The sequence below is a fragment of the Aquarana catesbeiana genome, linkage group LG03 (assembly GCF_042186555.1).
Source record: "Aquarana catesbeiana isolate 2022-GZ linkage group LG03, ASM4218655v1, whole genome shotgun sequence".
Lineage (NCBI taxonomy): Eukaryota > Metazoa > Chordata > Amphibia > Anura > Ranidae > Aquarana > Aquarana catesbeiana.
The window spans coordinates 652,006,656-652,025,707 of record NC_133326.1 but is presented as its reverse complement, the minus strand read 5'-3'; the positions used below and the strand labels follow the sequence as shown (position 1 = coordinate 652,025,707).

The 19,052-nt window shown below is 45.8% G+C and overlaps 1 protein-coding gene and 1 pseudogene across 5 annotated transcripts in view; one reads left to right on the top strand and one right to left on the bottom strand.

Annotated features, from left to right (window-relative positions):
• The window catches only part of LOC141133345 (TLC domain-containing protein 4-A-like), a 112,762-nt gene that overhangs the window by 84,359 nt on the left and 9,351 nt on the right, over nucleotides 1-19,052 (top strand). For all 5 annotated transcript variants that reach the window (XM_073622672.1, XM_073622667.1, XM_073622669.1 and 2 more), the window contains one exon: nucleotides 1,692-1,781. In XM_073622672.1, the coding sequence (XP_073478773.1) occupies nucleotides 1,692-1,781 (90 nt within the window). The remainder of the gene's footprint in view (nucleotides 1-1,691; nucleotides 1,782-19,052) is intronic.
• On the bottom strand, nucleotides 7,356-7,562 carry LOC141135983 (U2 spliceosomal RNA; annotated as a pseudogene).

The window sequence follows — 19,052 nt, the reverse complement described above, 5'->3', positions numbered from 1 at the left end:
ATGTACCACCCAAAAACAGGTCCTCTACAACAGAAAAGTCAGGTTTTTAGATCATTTCTCCTGAGTGTTTCAGCAGTAACCCAGTTCATGGCCTGTAACTCAAATATATATTACAGGAACCCAGTTCCCGTACCGTATTACCCCTGTACCATTTTTTTTAAAGTACCCCAGCTCCTGAGTGTCTTATTACCCCTGTAATATCTTATTACAGTAACCCGGCTCCTGAGTGTCTTATTACCCCTGTAATATCTAATTACATTATCCCAGCTCCTGAGTGTCTTATTACCCCTGTATTATCTTATTACAGTAACCCAGCTCCTGAGTGTCTTATTACCCCTGTAATATCTTATTACTGTAACCCAACTCCCGAGTGTCTTATTACAGTAACCCAGCTCCCGAGTGTCTTATTACAGTAACCCAGCTCCTGAGTGTCTTATTACCCCTGTAATATCTAATTACATTATCCCAGCTCCTGAGTGTCTTATTACCCCTGTATTATCTTATTACAGTAACCCAGCTCCTGAGTGTCTTATTACAGTGACCCAGCTCCTGAGTGTCTTATTACCCCTGTATTATCTTATTACAGTAACCCAGCTCCTGAGTGTCTTATTACAGTGACCCAGCCCCTGAGTGTCTTATTACCCCTGTAATATCTTATTACAGTAACCCAGCTCCTGAGTGTCTTATTACCCCTGTAATATCTTATTACAGTAACCCAGCTCCTGAGTGTCTTATTACCCCTGTAATATCTTATTACAGTAACCCAGCTCCCGAGTGTCTTATTACAGTAACCCAGCTCCTGAGTGTCTTATTACCCCTGTAATATCTAATTACATTATCCCAGCTCCTGAGTGTCTTATTGCCCCTGTATTATCTTATTACAGTAACCCAGCTCCTGAGTGTCTTATTACAGTGACCCAGCTCCCGAGTGTCTTATTACAGTAACCCAGCCCCTGAGTGTCTTATTACCCCTGTAATATCTTATTACAGTAACCCAGCTCCTGAGTGTCTTATTACCCCTGTAATATCTTATTACAGTAACCCAGCTCCCGAGTGTCTTATTACAGTAACCCAGCTCCTGAGTGTCTTATTACCCCTGTAATATCTAATTACATTATCCCAGCTCCTGAGTGTCTTATTACCCCTGTATTATCTTATTACAGTAACCTGGCTCCTGAGTGTCTTATTACCCCTGTATTATCTTATTACAGTAACCCAGCTCCTGAGTGTCTTATTACCCCTGTAATATCTAATTACATTATCCCAGTTCCTGAGTGTCTTATTACCCCTGTAATATCTTATTTCAGTAACCCAGCTCCTGAGTGTCTTATTACCCCTGTAATATCTAATTACATTATCCCAGTTCCTGAGTGTCTTATTACCCCTGTAATATCTTATTACAGTAACCCAGCTCCTGAGTGTCTTATTACCCCTGTAATATCTTATTACAGTAACCCAGCTCCTGAGTGTCTTATTACCCCTGTAATATCTTATTACAGTAACCCAGCTCCTGAGTGTCTTATTACCCCTGTAATATCTTATTACAGTAACCCAGCTCCTGAGTGTCTTATTACCCCTGTAATATCTTATTACAGTAACCCAGCTCCTGAGTGTCTTATTACCCCTGTATTATCTTATTACAGTAACCCAGCTTGGTGTATATTGTTGGAGTAATGTCTTCTGTCTTTCAGGGTTGTCTCCACAGTGCATGCATTCATTGTTGGATCTTTTTGTCTCTACATATTAGCTTACGATGATGCCGTGAACCTGGACCCCATATGGTGAATATTCATTTTGTGTTATTGCTTATTTAAGTTCTGTTTCTTTCTCATAATTTTATTGTTAAAGGTGATCTTGCCTCTTCTTTATATCCTTTCTATCTATGCCCATTCATTCATCTTCTTGCCTTACTGTGTCTTTTCCATCACCTATATGAAGTTCTTCCCACATCAGTTTCTGTACACCAGGACTGTGAATGTTAGAACAGGGAACACATAGAATGGGGGCTTTTAGTATCCAGATTTCTGCCCAATGGGAAAACTAACCTACAATCGGGTTACTTCGTACTCTTATACACGACAATGCATCCTGCAGCACGAATTTCAAGTTATACCATCCAGATATTACATTTTAAGGAAAGGGTGGAATATTTTTTTTTTTTTTTTTTTTTTTTTTTTTTTCAATGCCTTAATTTAACCTTTTTCATGTTTCCTGTCTATAAAAGGGGGGCCTATATATTTATAGTTATATAACTAAATGGCCAAAAGTTTGGGACACTTTGCCATCATACCTATATGAGTTTGTTGTGTATCTTATTCCAAAACCATATGAATTCATATGGAGATTTTGGAATGTGCATGTGGGATTTTGTGCCCAATCAGCAAACAGAAAATTTGTGAGGTCAGGTACTGATGTTGGACAAGAAGATCTTGGGGGGAGATTTACTAAAACAGGTGCACACAGAATCTGGTGCAGCTGTGCATAGTAACCAATCAACTTCCAGGTTGTATTGTCCAAGCTTAATTGAACAAGCTGAAGTTAGAAGCTGATCAATTACTCTGCACAGCTGCTCCAGATTTTCTGTGCACCAACGCTAGTAGATTCTCCCCCCCCCCCCCCCCAGGCTTGTAAATAGCATTCCAATTCATTCCATAGGTGTTCAGTAGGGTTGAGGTCCGTGTGGACACCTTAACCCAGGGTTTCTCAGCTAGGGTTCCTTCAGAGGTTGCTAGGGGTTCCTTGAGCAATTTCATCCTCTCAGATAAATTACCACTGACACCATTTGATCTTTTTAGCCATCTCAAAGGGGGTTATTCATCCCAATTACCACAAATGTAAAGAGCATTCTTCTCACTAACCATTACACTAATCTATCATGAGCTTTAGATATGATCATTTTTAGCAGGGGTTCCCTGAGATTGGAAAGCTATTTCAAGGGTTCACCTGTGTTAAAAAGGTTGAGAAAGGCTGCCTTAACCATTCCACCCCTTTTGAGCTTGTTGGAAATCCCTTTTCAAAGTCATGGGTATTAAAATGGAGTTGGCTCCCCATAGCTATAACAGCATCTATTTCTTTGAGAAGGCTTTCCACAAGATTTTAAGGTGCCTGTTCCAATTTTGTGACTCGGTCACAGGGCAGCCATCAGAAATGTTGGGGCCCCTTACACCTTACACAGCTTTAGGGGCTCCCCCTGTCCTGACCACCAACATTCCCCAGGGCCCGCCCACTGGCCGTCCCACCAAATCTGCCAACTGGCAATCCCACAAATTCCCATCCCATGTCCTCCTCGTCCAGTCTCCTCTCCCCCATCCCATGCCCCCTTCCTCCTCTAGTGCCATCTCCTCCATCCTGCAGTCCCATCTCCTCCATCCCACATCCTCCTGCAGTCCCATCTCCTCCATCCCACGTCGTCCTCCTCCTCCTCCTGCAGTTCCATCTCTTCCATCCCATGTCCTCCTCCAGTCCCATCTCCTCCGTTTACTCCTCCTACTTGGCAGTGGGACAGGTGGGGGGAATGCCACGGGAGGGGGGCAGCGGCACAGGTGGGGTAATTGTCACAGAAGGGGATCATATGGGGGCAGCAGGAAAGGAGGGGGAAGTTTCACAGGTGGGGGGTGGCGGGATAGGAGTTGGAAGTGTCACAGGAGAGGGGCAGCGGGACATGAGGGGGAAATGTCACGGAGGGGGTCAGCAGGACAGATGGGGTAAGTGTCACAGGTTGGGGGCAGCGGCACAGGAGGAGGGCAGTGGGACAGGTGGGAGGCAGTGTCTCTCTCACACACACCTTAGGAAGCACCAGTCCTCCCAGCTCTCGCCTGCCAAGCAGCGGCTCCTCCTGATGGTGTCCGTGGAGATGATCTGGTGTCAGGAGGGGTAACTGAGCCTGTGTCCCATTTCCACCAGATCTCCGGCAGCAGCCGGCACCCCTCCTCTGCATACTTGTGTATGGGCTGTCCCCCTCCCCCTGATGGCGGCCCTGCTAAGTCAAAAGAGCATTAATGAGGTTGGGTATTAATGTTGGCTGAGAAGATCTGGCTCGCAATTGCCATTCCAGTTCATCTCAGATTTTCTATAGGGTTGAGTTCAGGGCTTTGTGCAGGACACTTCAGTTCTTCCACACCCAACTCATCAATCCATGCCTTCATGGAGCTGGGTTTGTGCACAGTCATGCTGAAAAAACAGTCTTCCCCCCCAAACTGTCTTCGGTTGTCTATAATGTCAATATACTGTAATGTACTACTCTTCACCTGAAAGCAGATGAACTCGATCATATTTTTGGCCATATAGTGTGTCTTTTAACCGCTTAGCGACAAATATTACATACATTACACATTGGTGGATATGTTTTTTAGCAGAACGTAAAAAAATCTTGTTTTTTTTTGTTTTTTTTTCCATTTTTCTCATTTTCTGGCTTTTTTTTTTTTTTTTTTTTTTTTTGTATTCTGTAATGAAAAATAAAAATCCCTGTTGTGATCAAATACCACCAAAAGAAAGCTCTTTTTGTGTTAAAAAATTATATACATTTTTGTTTGGGTACAGTGATGCATGACCGCGCAATTGTCAGTTAAAGTAGCGCAGTGCTGAATAGCAAAAAAATGGCCTGGTCATGAAGGGGGTAAAACCTTCTGGTTTTGTGGTTAAATACTCTTAGTATGCCTTTTTTTTTTTTTTTTTTTTTTTTTTTTTATCATTTTCTCTCCTCTCCTAATGTTTTGAAGGTTTCTTGTCCTTGGTCGCTTGTATTTCTGGTTACCCCTACATGGGGCTTTGGGTTTTGCTGTGACACTTGCAGGTCATGGTTATCAAGTTTCCCTTTTGTACCTAATCGACAGGCAACATAAAGTTCAAAATAGGTCTGACTAGCTAGAAGTCCACCTGTGTTGTTAAAGTCAACATGTCATGAGACGTGGACGGTTGCTGATGACCTTTGTAAGCTAATTGCATGGATCTTATGCAACAACAGCAACATTTATGGAGCCACAGGGCAGCCTTTGTATTTCCTTCATGACAAATTTATTTAAGTTTAAAGTACATCTAAAGCCAAAACCTATTTTTTTTTTCATATTAGAGTAGAGAACTTTGTCCAGTGTGTGTGTTTTTTTTTTTTTTTTTTTTTTTTGCCATCTGTGCCCTATTGTGGAAATCTAGCTTTACCCCCCTTCATGACCCGGCCATTTATTGCAATACGGCACTGGGTTACTTTAACTGACAATTGCATGGTCATGCAACGCTGTACCCAAATAAAATGTTATGTCTTTTGGTGGTATTTGATCACCTCTGCCTTTTTTTGTTTTTTTTGCACTATAAACAAAAAAAATGTCCTCTTCAATTTAGGGCAGTATGTACTCTGCTATATATTTTTAATACAAAAAAAAAAATAAGTGTATGTTGATTGGTTTGCGCAAAAGTTATAACATCTACAAACTATGGGATATTTTTATTTACTTACTAGTAATGGCATTGCAGCGGACAAAACCGATACCAAACTGACACTTGACACTAATACAGTGATCAGTGCTAAAAATATACACTGTCACTGTGCTAATGACACCGGCTGGGAAGGGATTAACATCAGGGGTGATCAAAGGGTTAACTGTGTGCCTAGCTGGTGTTTCAGTGTAGTGTGTGTGGGGGGGGGGGATGCTTTTACTAGTGGAAGGCATGGATCTGTGTTCCTGCTTTACAGAAACACAGGATTCATGCCTTCTGTGCTGACAGACTTGTTTACATAGGCAGATCGGCATTCTGCCAGTGTACAGAATGATCAGCGGGTGCCGGCCGACATCGGGTCCGCGGGACCCACTGATAAGCTCCCGCTGTGGTGTGTGTTTTGTTTTTTTTTTTTTTTTTTTTTACATCTGTGCCCTATTGTGGAAATTCACCTTTAAGCGGACCTGTCACAAAATTTAAAGCTTAACCCTGGCAATTACACAAACTCAACCCTTGCAGTGGGCCGAGTCCCAACTTTTTTTTTTTTCTTTTATCTGGCCCTAGAGGCACTATTTCATTCACTGACCCCCAACGAAGGGACATAATTCCTCACCGTAACATCAATTAATAGGTTCTTCTACCTGCAGGCTTTTGATTCGTTTTAAATTTGGAGGTATGCACAGCCGTATGATTCATCCACGCAGACCCATAAATAGAGAGACTACTCTCCTATTCTCCCGCCACGGCAGAGGGACTCGTAGATCTCAACAGAATACGATCCGCTGATTGCCTTTCCAATGCTCTGCAGGCTCCAATGTGAAAATGTAATAAATGCACATTTTATTTTTTTTTTTTAATTAATGTGAGTGTAGTTTCATTTTTTTTTCTAAAGGGTCAGATTTACCTTTTAAAGTAGTACGTAAGCATACAAAATTTCAGGACCACCTCTGTAATATTGCACTGCCTCTTCAGTGATAAAGAATTTGCAACTGTGGTGTATAATATGGTGGCAAATTCACATTTCAGAGCACTAACGTAGAACTAAAGGTAAGACTTTTCATTTTGGATAGAGTAAGGGAGGGTTAAAACTCCTGTCAGTTTGTTTTTTGTTTTTTTGTTTTTTTTGGGGCCATCTGTGTCCCATTGGGGAGATTGTCCCATAGCCAAAACAGTATTTTTTTTTTTCGTGCCTGTGGCATGTGAAATACACTCAGATACCCAGTGCAAAAAAAAGTGCATACACAAAACGTAAAAACACAAAAAAAAGTTCACAGGGTGTACAAGTGGACCTTCTCTGAAGAGAAAGGATCCTTACCTTGATCCCCTGGGATGCAAGGCTCCTGACAGGGACTGAGGTACTCCCTGGCTGACCTAGCCAAAACCAGGCGGACCCCGTTCTTTGGGAGGCCTGCCGAAACAGGCCAACCCCTAGTACTAGGTGAGGCTCCCCCGAAGGGAGACCCCATGAGAGAGGGCGAACCAAGCCAGAAGGCCATGTCCACCCCCGTCCAAGACTTTTAGGGCAGGCCCAAGGACCTACACCCTACTAATCGTGCTGTGGAAAAAGTATACCGTGACAGACGTGACAAAACACAGACAAAAAAGGGAGAAATGAAAGGGGGTAAGTGCTAAAGTGCCATGGTGCAATACCGCTGCAGGCCCTTTTGGCCAGGAATCACAAATCAAAAATTCCTTTGGTCCCAGCCAAAAGACCTGGACCTAGAGGCAGGTGCGAAAAAAGTGTGATGGTGCAGTGAGCATGGTGCCAATAAACTCAAAGTGTACCCCATACACAGTGAGAATTATGGCACCCCTGGACTGCCACTCCAGGGGCACATACAGCACGGGCTTCTTTCGGAGCCTCGGCCAGACCAGTGCAGCCCCATCCTTACCAGGAAGGCATCAAAACTTAGAGAGCTTAGGGGAGAGCCTTGCCTACAACTGGGGACAAGCCTTGTACACAAGGCCAGAATCAACCGAGGAGGAAAAAGGCCCTCCCTCTGTACCCACCTAATTGCATCAAGGAAATACTAACTGGCCTCCCAAATTGGCAAAGGGGGTCAGGTTTTTCCCTAATGACTGATCAGAACAGATACTACACTTGATCTTAGCCAAAATGTAGAGAAAACCGTAAATCCTTCCAAATCCCTGGTTGTCACCAGAACTAGTGTCCCCATTAAAAGATCCCCCTCCCCATTTCTGCTCTGGTGACCTAAAATTTGGCATTTTCTTTCATTTTTCAATCTTGGTGACATATAGGCTAAATCTCCTTTTATAGGGACACAGACAGCAATAAAAATCTGACAGGTGTTCTAATCCATCTCCACTCTATACAAAAAAAATGACTTTAGTTATACTGTGTAAAGAGCTGTCGGTGTGGCCTCTGCAGCCAATCAGATAATCTAGGCTTGATTTGAAAATAAGTCTTGGAGACAGAAAAGGAGAACCCCATTGGTTGCTCTGGAGCAGAACAGACATTCCATATTTTATATTCTTTGATAAGACTTTATCTCCACTGTGCCTGCACTGTTCTCACACCCCTCCCTTGAATATCCTGCTCGTGTACTCCATTTTTCATTCCATCGCTCACAATGGCCTCTCTTGTATTGAGTATAATGTAATTCATTGTTATGTCAAGTTGTTTAATCTGACCACCCTGCTCTGATCACAACTCTGAGCGCTGCCACTTAACCCATAAGCAGTCAGACTTGCCCTACAATGCCACCGCGCCAAGTCTGTCCATCTACAACGTACTTCATATACAGACAGCTCCCTAAAAAAGTATAAACCACAACTCACAATGTGTATGGGCATATAGCTAGAGTTGCCAAAACAGGGATTGTGCTAAAATCTGAATATTCAGTCTTAAAGTAGACTGTGTATTGTCATTTGCTGTATCTTCTGCTGCCTCTTATTCTTTTATTCATTTATTACAGATACTTGTATAACTGCTTATTTATTATACACTCACATCAGTCCCTGCCCTCAAGGAGCTCACAATCATACCTACATTTATTAGGGCCAATTTACCTACTACACCATGTTTTTGGAGTGCGAGAGGAAAGCCACACAAGCACAGCGACAACATGAAAACTCGAGGCAGGTAGTGCCGTGGTTGGGATTTGAACCAACAACCCTAGTGCTGCTAGGTAGAAGTGCTAACCACTTAGCCGCTGTGCTGCTCACTTTCTGTTTACATGCACTCCAGTGATGGTGGCTCAGCATTTCTCAGGGTGGGTTCATTGATGGTGACCACATGCTTGCATGATGTATGTTGAGTTGGCACCTTTTAGTCTCCATCAGAAGTTTGTGTGTTGGACTTATCACGCAGGAGCACCCTTGGAGGACAACAGCAGTGTTGTCGTGCTGTAACAGAAGGTGCCTGAAAGAGGACATTTTGACAAATATTCTAATGAAAGCTACAGATTTTAAAATATTGCATTAAAGGGATAGTTCACCTTTACCATAAAACTGCCTATGCAGACAAGGGGCATCTGTAGATAAAAATAAACTGGGCAGCTCTGACTAAAGTTTAAAAAAGCCCTTGCTATGGGTGTAGGCAGGGCTGGTGCAAGGATTTTTGTCTACTTGGGCAAAGGTGCATTTTGGTGCCCCCCCCCACGAACCATCCTCCTGCCACCCCCCTCCCCTCCACAATGCAAACCCCCACCCCACATGGCACAAGAGGTGGGCAGAGGCTGCGGGCATGGCACGAGAGGTGGGCAGAGGCTGCGGGCATGGCACGAGAGGTGGGCAGAGGCTGCGGGCATGGCACGAGAGGTGGGCAGAGGCTGCGGGCATGGCACGAGAGGTGGGCAGAGGCTGCGGGCATGGCACGAGAGGTGGGCAGAGGCTGCGGGCATGGCACGAGAGGTGGGCAGAGGCTGCGGGCATGGCACGAGAGGTGGGCAGAGGCTGCGGGCATGGCACGAGAGGTGGGCAGAGGCTGCGGGCATGGCACGAGAGGTGGGCAGAGGCTGCGGGCATGGCACGAGAGGTGGGCAGAGGCTGCGGGCATGGCACGAGAGGTGGGCAGAGGCTGCGGGCATGGCACGAGAGGTGGGCAGAGGCTGCGGGCATGGCACGAGAGGTGGGCAGAGGCTGCGGGCATGGCACGAGAGGTGGGCAGAGGCTGCGGGCATGGCACGAGAGGTGGGCAGAGGCTGCGAGCATGGCACGAGAGGTGGACAGACTGGGCATGGCACGAGAGGTGGACAGACTGGGCATGGCACGAGAGGTGGACAGACTGGGCATGGCACGAGAGGTGGACAGACTGGGCATGGCACGAGAGGTGGACAGACTGGGCATGGCACGAGAGGTGGACAGACTGGGCATGGCACGAGAGGTGGACAGACTGGGCATGGCACGAGAGGTGGACAGACTGGGCATGGCACAAGCGGTGGACAGACTGGGCATGGCACAAGCGGTGGACAGACTGAGCATGGCACAAGAGGTAGGCAGAGACTTTGTGCATGCACAAGAGAGACCGTCAGACTGCAGACATGGCACGAGATGGGCAGAGACTGTGGGCATAGAACAACTTAGGGGTCGTTTTAAGAGGAGAGAGGACTTGTGCTTTCCACCCCCCGACACGTGGCACTGCCAGGCCTCCAGAAGGTGGGAATTTACCGCCCCCGCCACCCTGGCGTCCTCAGGCGGCTGCCTTATGGTGGCGCCAGCCCTGGGTGTAGGCCATTTACATACCTTATGAAGTCTGACTAGAATACTCCCAAGGCGTTGCTAAATTCTCCCAGGACATTGCTAAGTGAGGCCTAGTCATCACTGCTCACCTTCACCATCACAGCAGTGAGCTCTCAAATGCTGAGTTTTAGGAGAGAGGAAATAGTATGTGGGGGGGGGGCTTAAACCAGAGAAAGAGCTCACTCCTGTGATGGTGGAGGTGGGCAGTGATGACTAGGCCTCACTTAGCAACGTGATAAATGAAAAGGAATGCAGCGCTCTCACCAAGGGAGTCTCCTGAGTATAGAAGTAGAGTCCACGATAGGGTGCTCAGGCTGTTGTGTCCGTCGGACAACACTTAGGCAACAGTCAAAATAGGAAAAGCCGACAGCTCTATGTCCATATCCAAATTGAAACGTTTATTGGTACATGTAAAAGGATACAAGGGTTGATGCGTTTCGGCACACCACCTTGGTCATGTGCGGAAACGCGTCAGCCCTTGTATCTTTTTACATGTACCAATAAACGTTTCAATTTAGATGTGGACATGGAGTTGCCGGCTTTTCCTATTTTGACTGTTCATTTAGCAACATCCTAGGAGGATTCCAGTCAGGCTCCATAAGGTATGTAAATGGCCCACACCTATAGCAAGGGTATTTGTTCAACTTTAGTCAGAGCTGCACAGTTTGTTTTAATCTACAAACATCCCTTACCTGCATAGGCAGGTTTTTTTGTAAAGGTGAACTATCCTTTTAAAGCTTACCATAAGGCTTTAGTAATTGGGTTTACAACTATTTAACCAATTTACGACCGCCCACTGCACATACACTGTGGAAAGGCGGGCGCTTTGCACCAGATCACGACACTTCTGGGTCTGGAGCGCACATGCTCCCATGCGACCCGCTCCCTCTGTAATTAGAGACAAAGGGAGTTGATCTGCGGGTACGGCGGACTCGGTATCTGCCAGCACCCGCCGATCATTCGGCAGAGAGCCAGAATGACGGTCTGCCTATGTAAACAAGGCAGATAGCTGTTCTGTCAGTAGGGAAGGTATTGATCCCGTGTCTCTGCAAAGCAGGAACATGGATCAATGTCTTCCTGTAATAAAAGCACCTCCCACACAGTGCACAAACACTGGCTAGGCACACCATTAACCCTTTGATCGTCCCTGATGTTTAACCCCTTCCCAGCGTCCCAGTGTCATTAGTACAGTGACAGTGCAATATTTTTAGCACTGATCACTGTATTAGTTTCACTGTCCTCAAAAAGTGTCAGTCATCGCTGCCATTTATAGTAAAAATAAATAAATAAAAATATCACCATAGTTTGTAGACACTGATCCAATGCTGTGCTTAAGGGGGCACCGGGGACCGTCTTTGGTCCCTGCGCTGGCATCTTAACTGTGGGCACCCTGCTGTAACAGCTTGTGGCTTCACAGCCAGCTGCCCACTGCACATGCATCAGCCGAGCATTGCGAATGGTCCCACAGTCTTCTGGGACCTGTGACATGTCCCAAAAGACTGTGAGGAGGGAGTTAGGAGGAGAACTTCAGCTCTATTTGCCTAGGCGGCCATCCACCACCCCCCCCCCCCCCCCAAAAAAAATTGTGCCAAATGTTAAATAAGAGGGGAAGAGGAGGCCTTAAAGCGGAACTTCCCCTTTTGGGTGGAGTTCCACTTTATTAAGGCAATTAACACATCTGTTATAGCTTAGGGACTTAAGGCGAAAATAAATAACGCTAAATAAGGGTTCAAATGATTCTAATTTAAAGATGCAGTCACCTATTCATTCATGGCAGCAGTAACAGTGCCTCCTGATAGCCCTTCCACCTCCCTGCAAGGTATACTCTGATCCACACTCCTTTATCTGCCACTTAGCTGTAGCAGTCCACCCCAGGTATATGCTGTGTTGGATGGTGTTGCAGCTTACCTGGGAAGACAACAGCGCTCAAGTCCAATTACTGTCACATGCTCCTCCATACCCGGAAGCCATGCTTTGTCAGAGCAACCAAGTAGGACTTCCACGAAGCAGAAAGACAGAGAGATAGTGTGGATCGGTGAGTGTACCTTCCTGGGGAAGGGAGACTACCAGAAGGCACACACAACCTGAATGGGCAAAGTGACAGTGGGGTTTGAATGTATTCATCTCAGTCTTCACGAGGGAAACGGGGGGCTTTAGTAACCTAAACTGCAATGTTTATCCTTATGACACGTCACAGGAAGCACCCTCATGGTTAACTGAGGATAAAATTAGAAACAGACTTGAAAAACTTTAACATACATAAATCACTGGCACCAGATGGCTTGCACCCGAGGGAGCTTCAGGAACTCAGTCAAGTAATTGCCAGACCGTTGTTCCTAATTTTTACGAATAGTCTATTGACTGGTTTGGTACCAGCTGATTGGTGCTACATTGGCTTTTCTGCAGTCTTTAAAAAGAGGACCAAGATATATCCCTGGGAACTACAGACCAGTTAGCCTAACATCAATAGTATGCAAGCTATTGGAGGGGATGATAAGAGACTATATACAAGATTTTAGTAATGAAAATGGTATCATTAGCAGTAATCATCATGAATTCATTAAAAATAGTTCTGGCCAAACAAATCTATTAACCTTCTATGAGGAAGTGAGCTGCCATCTAGAAGGAAGGCCCATAGATGTGGTGTATCTGGATTTTGCAAAGGCATTTGATACAGTTCCCCACAAACATTTACTGTACAAGCTAGAGTCCATCGGCATGGACCAAAGGGTGAGTACCTGCATTGAAAACTGGTTACAAGGGTGAGTTCAGAGGGTGGTGATAAATAGGGAGTACTCGGAATGGTCCGATGTGGAAAGTGGGGTCCCTCGGGGTTCTTTCCTGGGACCAATCCTATTTAATTCATAAATGATCTGGAGGATGGAATAAACAGCTCAATCTCAGTATTTGCGAATGATACTAAGCTAAGCAGGCAATAGCTTCTCCGCAGGATGTGGAAACCGTGCAAGATGATCTGAACAAATTAATGGGGTGGGCAACTACATGGCAAATGAGGTTTAATGTAAAATAATGCATTTAGGTGGCAAAAAAATGAATGCAATCTACTTACTAGGGGGAGAACCTCTGGGGAATTTAGGATGGAACTGGCTCAGCAACGGCAAGCAATGCCAAGCTGCTGCAAGCAAAGCCAATAGACTATTAGCATACATTAAAAAGGGAATTAACTCCAGAGATAAAACGATAATTCTCCTGCTCTACAAGACTCTGGTCCAGCCGCACCTAGTGTATGCTGTCCAGTTCTGGGCTCCAGTCCTCAGGAAGGATGTGCTGGAAATGGAGAGAGTACAGAGAAGGGCAACTAAGCTAATAAAGGGACTGGAGGATCTAAGTTGTGGTGAAAGATTACACGCACTGCACTTCTTCTCTCTGGAGAAGAGACGCTTGAGTGGGGATATGATTTCAATGTACAAATACTGTATTGGTGACCCCACAATTGGGATAAAACTTTTCCGCTAAAGGGCATTTAAAGACTCGTGGCCATTCACTAAAATTAGAGGAAAAGCGATTTTAACCGAAAACTACGTAGAGAGTTATTTACGGTAAGAGCAGTAAGAATGTGAAATTCTCTTCCTCAAGAAGTGGTTTCATCCGGGAGCATAGATAATTTCAAAAAACTATTAGGCACCTAAACTACCACCACATACATGGATATACAATGTAATATTGACAGAAAAGCGCACACACACAGGTTGGACTTGTGTCTTTTTTTTTTCAACCTTACCAACTATGTAACTATGTTTGAGTGACTTAAAGCTGTACTCGGGGGCGTGGTCTGGACATGGCCGAGTGGAGTTGTGTTCACTAGGAGCTCCCGGCCACCTCTCACCCATCCCGGCATTTCCAGCTCTTTTTAAAGCAGAATGTTCTCTTCTAAGAGACGAACAAACCGAAGGAACAAACAGAGAACCAGCCCGGCTACAAACACACCTGTTATAGGAGATTTCCAGAGACTTTTTGGGAGATCGCAACCCAGCTCCCCGGACCCCAAGATGGCGGGACCTCGTGACTCTCTCACAGACACCAGCCCTTTTGATGGATCCAGAGTCTTCAGAGGGATCAAGGAGCCCTGTGGTGTACCCAAGCTCCCCGGGAATGTCTACTGAGATTCGGGGGAACATGACCCCCCTCCCTGTCACCTTCAGGGCGGACGCAGAGTTAAAGGCTATCCTGCGGGCTCTCCCGACAAGAGTGGATATCGAGGCCCTAGTGGGAAAGGTGCAGGCCGCACATAAACGTGAGATGAAAGAAATTAAACAAGACATGCAATCCCTATCTTCCCGTCTCACAACAGGAGAGTCCTCTCTGGTGACCTTCGAGCAGAGAGTGGCCTCTTTGGAATCCACGCACAAAGACCAGGCTTGCTCCGCAGTGGATCTTCAGCTGCGCATGGAGGAAATGGAGGACCGGAGCCGTAGGAACAACTTGCGGCTCCGAGGCCTCCCGGAAGCAACGGGCCCATCAGACCTACTAGCCACTGTCACAGATATTTTCAGAAGAGTGGCGGGGGACCATCTGCCTGAGAGTGTGGAGATTGATCGAGTCCATAGAGCCCTAGGTCCTCGCCCGTCAGACCCTACCAGACCGCGCGATGTGATCTGCCGACTACATCACTACATTCATAAGGAGGCTATTTCTCGTATTGCCTGGGAAGCAGGAGATATAGAATTTGATGGCGCAACAGTGAAGATCCTACCTGACATCTCCAGACCGACTCTCCACCGACGCGCCCTCTTGAAACCCCTGCTGGACCTAGCCAGACGTAGCAATGCCACCTATAGTTGGGGATTTCCGCTGTCGGTCACCTTCCTCAAAGACCAGAAGTCATTCCTCCTGAGGTCCCCGGAGTCTCTGCCTGCGCTCTTCACCTTCCTGGGAACAGACCCGATCGACATCCCCAACTGATTGGATTACCTCCCTCGTGCGCCAGGACGAATAGCCACCTCGCGGGGACAAGCTCCTCAACCACAGAGACAACAAAGATACGGACGTCGTCCCCCATCTTTATTTATCTCAAGATGAGATACGGGAAACGTGAGTAGATGTGACTGTCCTCTATCTACCGCTGCTTAATCTCCAAGATCCCATATTGTTTTTTCTCTCCCCTGTATATTCTCACACTAACGATGTGACTGATTCAGTACACCTTGTGCGCCCACCACTACGCCACAAGACATTACTGAGAATCCCTCCTACTCAATTTTTTTTTTTTTTTTTTGCCCTTTACTTTGATTCACCACCACGGACATACCCCCCTTTTTTGCCCAGCTAGCCTCATGGCGGAACTCATGCTGTACTGGGGTCACGTTGTGTAGTGATTCTGGCTCATCCACAATGAACAGTACACTCACTGCGCTGGAGGATATCCTCTCTGTTTTGAGCCACCCCGTCCAGGGCGCAGGAGTTCATGAGAACTACCCCATAGCCTAATACCTATACCACCCCATATATGGTCGTCTCCTATACTCTCAACTACAGAATTTATTAGGATATCTTACCAGTTTGTAGAGTATGCGGTCATCTGCTTCAATGTCAAGTGAACTCTCAGTTATGTTGGTTTAGATGTTATAGTTACCTGGAGAAATGTATACCACTACATTGTAGGCTGATGGTTCCTCCTCCTTGCCCGAGATGAGTACGGAACCCGGTCTATGGATGTAGGCTGAAGGGGTCATAGGAGCGCTCATTTTCAGTCATATTCCCACAAACAATTTCTGATGGGCGCGTGACGCAGAAATGAGCGATTCACTAGCTTACTGTTGAGAACACAGGTTTTCTGATGTCCAATGTTAATTTTCTGTGTTAATTTTAGCATTCTGTTTTTTATTTTTCTTTACATTGCTTACTACCGATGGGATGTCGGGGTGGGTGGGAGCTCTGGGCTCCTATCTACAGGTTATTGCCCACCCACTCCCCACATAGGCCATTGTGTACAGCCGGGGCTCCGGCTCTGTATACATAAGAAAGTTATTAAGACTCACCTATTTAGTTGGTTTTACGGGTTTTATTTGACCTAAACCCTCATATACCTTTTTCTCCTACCTCCTTCTTCTTTCTGATCTGTTCTGTCTCTTTACTACTCACCCCTACCTTTCCTCCCCCCCTCCCCTCACTTCCTGGATTAGATTACCCCCTTTTTACCCCGAGACATGGCAGTGGATTCTCTTACGGTGACCTCTCTTAACGCCAGGGGATTGAACACCCCGGAGAAGAGACGTATGTTACTCTGCGACCTTAAAAAATCTCGTACTGACATTGCCTTCATCCAGGAGACCCACTTTAAAACAGACAAATCCCCTATACTGCAGAATAGATCTTTCACCCATGTTTACCATTCAACCAACTCCCAATCTAAATCTAGGGGGGTCTCCATAGTGATTTCCAGCAAACTACCATGGGAATTTCAAGAGATGTTAGCAGACCCCGAGGGGCGTTTTATATTTGTAAAGGGCTTGATTGCTGGGAACCAGTTCACATTAGCTACACTGTACGCCCCGAACGAACACCAGGACAGCTTCCTTAAATGCACAATAGAAAAACTGACAAAATACAAACAAGGCCAACTACTCTTGGGAGGAGACCTAAATGTCCCTCTGACCCCTTCAATAGACACATCTTCTGGTAATTCCTCCTTCTCCCCCACTGCCAGGAAACGAATAATGCAGACTTTACATAGTGCTCAGCTGACCGATGTATGGCGCCTTCAGCATTCAGGGGAAAGAGACTACTCCTTCTTCTCTCCCCCACACAAGGTGTATTCCAGAATCAACCTTTTCTTGATGCCCCATGACCAGTTACACCTTGTGAGCTCCTCATCAATAGGTCAGATCACATGGTCCGACCACGCTCCCATTTCCCTCACATACATCCTCACAGACCGACCCTCACCCAGATCCCTGTTTTGGCGTCTGAACGAGAGTCTTCTACAAATTCCCGAGGTACTGGAAGATGTAACCAAAGAGCTTGATCTCTACTTCCGGGAGAATGATACTCAGGGATGCGACCCCGGAATATTATGGGAGGCTCACAAGTGTGTCCTGCGGGGAGTTCTCATTAAACACGGGGCGTCCATAAAGAGAAAAAGAAATGAACAAATCACTAAATTACTCGCAGCTTTGGCCTCAGTAGAAATACAACACAAACAAACACCCACTCAGGACCTGGAGGCGCAGTTGATGACGCTACGTACACAAATAACAGACCTATTACGCTACAATGCAAAAGCGGCCCTTCAGTTTTGCCGCAAACTCTCCTATGAATCGGGGGACAAGTGCGGGAAACTATTGGCCAGATCTGTGAAAGAACTTAAATCAGCAGCTTATATCCCACAAATAATCGGCCCTGATGGCCAAAGAGCCAATACCCCAAAGCAAATATCCAAAGAATTTGGAGACTTTTACTCCAACTTATATAATCTCCCCAGCTCCCCTAGCGAACGAGCAACTGTAGAAAAATACATTTCAGACTCACAGCTCCCATCCCTTTCAGCTGAAACCCAGGAGATCTTAGATGAACCAATAACTTTGGAGGAACTCCAGTCAGCAGTGAAATCTATGAAAGTAGGCAAGGCCCCAGGACCAGATGGTTACACTGCTCAATACTATAAAGCCTTTCTCCCCATTTTAGGCCCACGATTAGTAGCTTTTTTTAATGCCCTAGGAGAAGAAGCTAGGTTCCCGAGTGAGACTCTTAAAGCCCATATTTCTCTGATTTATAAAGATGGGAAGGACCCGAGCGCATGCGGAAGCTACAGACCCATTTCCCTCTTAAATTTGGATCTAAAGTTATTCTCCAAAATAATTGCCACTAGACTGGCACAACATCTCCAAAACCTAATACACCTGGGCCAGGTTGGGTTCATTCCCTCTAGAGAGGCAAGGGACAACACCATCAAAGCCCTTAATCTTATCCATGTAGCAAACGATAACAAAACGCCCTGTATATTTGTGAACACCGATGCTGAAAAAGCTTTTGACAGGGTGAACTGGAACTACATGTTTTCAGTTCTCCGTCGTATCGGCTTAGGAGACAGGATGCTGACATGGATCCGAAATATTTATTCCAACCCCTCAGCCCAAGTAAAAGTTAATGGTGTGCTATCAAGCCCCTTTTCTATTGCTAACGGCACTAGACAAGGCTGTCCCCTTTCCCCCCTACTATTTGCCCTGTCCTTGGAACCTTTTTTATTCACTATTAGAGCAAACCCAGACATAACAGGGCTTCAAATAGGTGACTCCCACTGCAAAATTTCAGCATACGCGGATGATCTATTATTCTCCCTAACCAACCCAAGAATCTCTCTGCCAAACCTCATGCAAGAATTTAAAACCTATGGAGCCATGTCTCACTTAAAGATAAACTTCTCAAAGTCAGAAGCAATGGGCATTTCTATACCCCCCCCCCCCCGACACTGAGGGACTTGCAGTCTAACTTCAACTTTAAGTGGACGGATACAGCCCTAACATATCTAGGCACAAAGATTCCCTCTGACCTGTCACGAACGTTTGACCTGAACTTCCCACCCTTGCTGATTAAAACCCGGATTTTGTTAGAAAAGTGGAACACAGGTTTTCACTCCTGGTTCGGGAGATGTAATCTTTTGAAAATGTGCATTTTACCTAAATTTACCTACCTGATCCAAGCATTACCCATTCATATCAATCCTCATTCTTCAAGCAGGTCCAATCCCTTTTCACCAGATTTGTGTGGGCTTATAAAAAGCCCCGCTTGAAACATTCACAGCTCACGCTTCCCAAAAGAGAGGGGGGACTAGCATTACCTGACATTCGTCAATATTATCTTGCCTCTCACCTAGGGCGAATACTGGACTGGAGGAGAAATAAAACATTTAAACTTTGGGTCCAACTGCAACAGTCCCAAACACTGATACCTCTAAAGAGTGC